The sequence below is a fragment of the Acyrthosiphon pisum genome, chromosome A1 (genome assembly GCF_005508785.2).
Source record: "Acyrthosiphon pisum isolate AL4f chromosome A1, pea_aphid_22Mar2018_4r6ur, whole genome shotgun sequence".
NCBI classification, from domain to species: domain Eukaryota; kingdom Metazoa; phylum Arthropoda; class Insecta; order Hemiptera; family Aphididae; genus Acyrthosiphon; species Acyrthosiphon pisum.
Window position 1 is genome coordinate 151,329,986 of NC_042494.1, and position 2,976 is coordinate 151,332,961.

At 34.8% G+C, this 2,976-nt stretch overlaps 3 protein-coding genes across 3 annotated transcripts in view; 1 reads left to right on the forward strand and 2 right to left on the reverse strand.

Annotated features, from left to right (window-relative positions):
* LOC100166556 (dopamine D2-like receptor) overlaps nucleotides 1–2,976 on the reverse strand; it is a 376,736-nt gene that overhangs the window by 23,054 nt on the left and 350,706 nt on the right. The gene's annotated exons all lie outside the window — the stretch shown is intronic.
* Nucleotides 1,494–1,994, reverse strand: LOC100571568 (histone H2B-like). The gene has a single exon (XM_003240987.4). The coding sequence runs from the start codon at nucleotides 1,925–1,927 to the stop codon at nucleotides 1,547–1,549; it is 381 nt and encodes a 126-aa protein (XP_003241035.1). The 5' UTR covers nucleotides 1,928–1,994; the 3' UTR covers nucleotides 1,494–1,546.
* On the forward strand, nucleotides 2,276–2,767 carry LOC100571665 (histone H2A). The gene has a single exon (XM_003240988.4). It carries the CDS (start codon nucleotides 2,344–2,346, stop codon nucleotides 2,719–2,721), a length of 378 nt encoding a protein of 125 aa, XP_003241036.1. The 5' UTR covers nucleotides 2,276–2,343; the 3' UTR covers nucleotides 2,722–2,767.

A 2,976-nucleotide genomic window follows, 5' to 3' on the forward strand; every position in this document is an offset into this window, starting at 1 on the left:
AGTGAATATCAAATGTTAAAATATGAATTTCAAGCGCTCATAAAAATTTCATTTGACTTGCTTGTGGACATTTTTTTTTTGAAAAAGGTAGACAAACTTATGAGGAATCATGTATTACATTTTCAAATCTTAGATTTAAAAATAAAATTTTTCATGAATTTCTAACTCAAAATAAATTTCAAATTTTCGTCTTTTATACGTATTTCTTCAATATTTGAACTTAGGATGCTTATAAAAAAAAAATTGTAATTTTTTTTCATCTGCCTTTGAAACAATATACTAGGAGCCTTCAATAAAACTTTCAAGCTTTTTTAACCAACAAATAAAATTTTATTGATATGTATAGAGAAAAAAAACTAAAAAAAAAATGAAAACTGAAAACTTCCCTTAACAGCTAAAAATATTTTTAAAAAGGCATGGTGTATAGAAAATGCTAATATAAACATTCAGTAAAAATGTCATGTACCTACGGTCATTTGTTTAAGGGTTACACTAAAAACCGAAAAAAAATTTTGCGTAAAAATTCCCGTTTTTCCTTAATTTTCTTTTGTTTTTCACGGCGCTTTTGAAAAGTACTGGGAAATTTCTACTTTTGACCCCCCCAAAGTACCAACTAGATTCAATTTCCTATCAGAAAAGATACTGTTGAAGAAAATCTAAGCATTTTTATGGTCCTAAAAGGTGATGACAGACACAAAAAAAAATTTAAAAAAAAAACACATCATTGTAAAATCAATACATTCATCTTTCCACTCAGCATTTAAAATTGGAAACTGAAAATGTCTGTAAACAGTTCAAGACAAATCAATATTTTTTGAAATTTTTATCGTATATAGAAAACGATAATATAAATGTTTAGTGAAAATGTCATTTTAAAATCAATACATTTTGGCTTTTACAAATATTACTAATATTTTTAATCGCATATTGTCATGGTTTAATAAAACGTAACTTATTTTAAATTATTATTATTGTTGTAGAGTAATCGATGTTTGTACTGAAAATTTTCTAAAACGTAAATTACCTACTATTACTATTATTATTATTGTAGATTGATATTTGTCCCGCTTTTTGGTTAAACACGCCATTTTCCCCGTAAACATAGATATTGTTCTAAATATGTTTGTATTAAGTACTGATAATTGATAAAAAAAAAAAATAATAACGATCCAGGATTCTCGGTATCTGTATTGCTCAATTACGTAACCTAGTTGAAAAATTCTGATTTAATATAGATTACTCATATTAATTTTTCCAGAAAAAGATTAATAATATTGTGTTTACTGGGACATCTTAGAATATGGCATCCAGTGTTGTTATTGTTATTCATTTCCGGTAACAATGGTATCTTTTATAGATAAATGGTGTTCTAGGATTTAGACAAGTGAATTTTTTTATCACCACTCAACTGTTCACTGTGCAAATGTCATAAACAAGGCGTACTTGCAGCATTGTCAAGTTTAATTCTAAATAATAATAATAGAAATTGGTGGCCCTGAAAAGGGCCGTTTTAATTGAGTTAGAGTAAGTATTTCACAACACGGACTTATTTGGAACTAGTGTACTTGGTCACGGCCTTAGTTCCTTCACTGACGGCGTGTTTGGCCAATTCACCGGGCAACAAGAGTCGTACGGCAGTTTGGATTTCCCGGCTGGTAATGGTCGAACGTTTGTTGTAATGAGCCAAACGACTGGATTCAGCGGCGATGCGTTCGAACAGATCGTTGACGAAACTGTTCATGATGCTCATTGCCTTCGATGAGACACCGGTATCGGGATGTACTTGCTTCAACACTTTGTAAATATAGATGGCGTACGATTCTTTCCTCTTGGGCTTGCGTTTCTTGTCGGACTTGGCGATGTTCTTTTGAGCCTTTCCGGACGATTTCTTCATCGCTTTACCAGCTGATTTTCCTCCTGGAGCCATTTCGAATATTATTATTCAATATACGTGTTGACGACTGGACCGTTGGGGACTTAATGATGGGTTTCGCAGTGGAACGGTGGGTATATTTAAGCGAACCCAAGCGATATGTCGCTTGTCTATTTGTCAAAATACTATAATGACGAAGGTAGAAATAACATCGTAAACTGAACCATAGTAACTTAAAATAGTAGTATTTCAACAATTATATTTCATGAGAATGCCGAATGAAAACAGCATATTTCAGTAGTCAATGTGTGGATAATGATATCATGTTTGATTGTCATATTGTCTTTTTTAAACCAACCACAGAATTGTTATCCAGATTTTCTCTATAAATAGAAAAAATTCAATTTTTGGCAAACAACAATCACACTCAGTATTCTCTTTGGAGCACCAGCCACCACTACACAACAATCATGAGCGGACGTGGTAAAGCAGGAAAGGCGAAAGGAGGCAAGTCCAAGACCCGGTCGTCCCGTGCCGGACTCCAGTTCCCGGTGGGTCGTATCCATCGTCTGTTGAGAAAGGGAAACTACGCCGAGCGCGTCGGAGCCGGAGCACCGGTATACCTGGCCGCCGTCATGGAGTACTTGGCAGCTGAAGTTTTGGAGTTGGCCGGCAACGCCGCCCGTGACAACAAGAAGTCTCGTATCATCCCCAGACATTTGCAATTGGCCATCAGAAATGACGAAGAGTTGAACAAATTGTTGTCCGGAGTGACCATCGCTCAAGGAGGTGTGTTGCCCAACATCCAGGCCGTGCTCTTGCCAAAGAAGACAGAGAAAAAAGCTTAACTTATTTACCACCGAATACGATATTTTTAAAACGGCCCTTTTCAGGGCCACCAAAAACTAAAAATTGCGTTTTCATTCGAATCTTTTCACACTTGCCAACATGTAGATTGGCTCACTGGTCGTCGCGCTGACTTAAGTTAAATTTAGAGATAGTCGAGATTAAAATAATAATTTGACTGGCAGTTAGCGGCTGCTACTGATGATCACTTGTTATCAATTTTTGTAACTGTCATATAAACCGTTAGTATTTACACC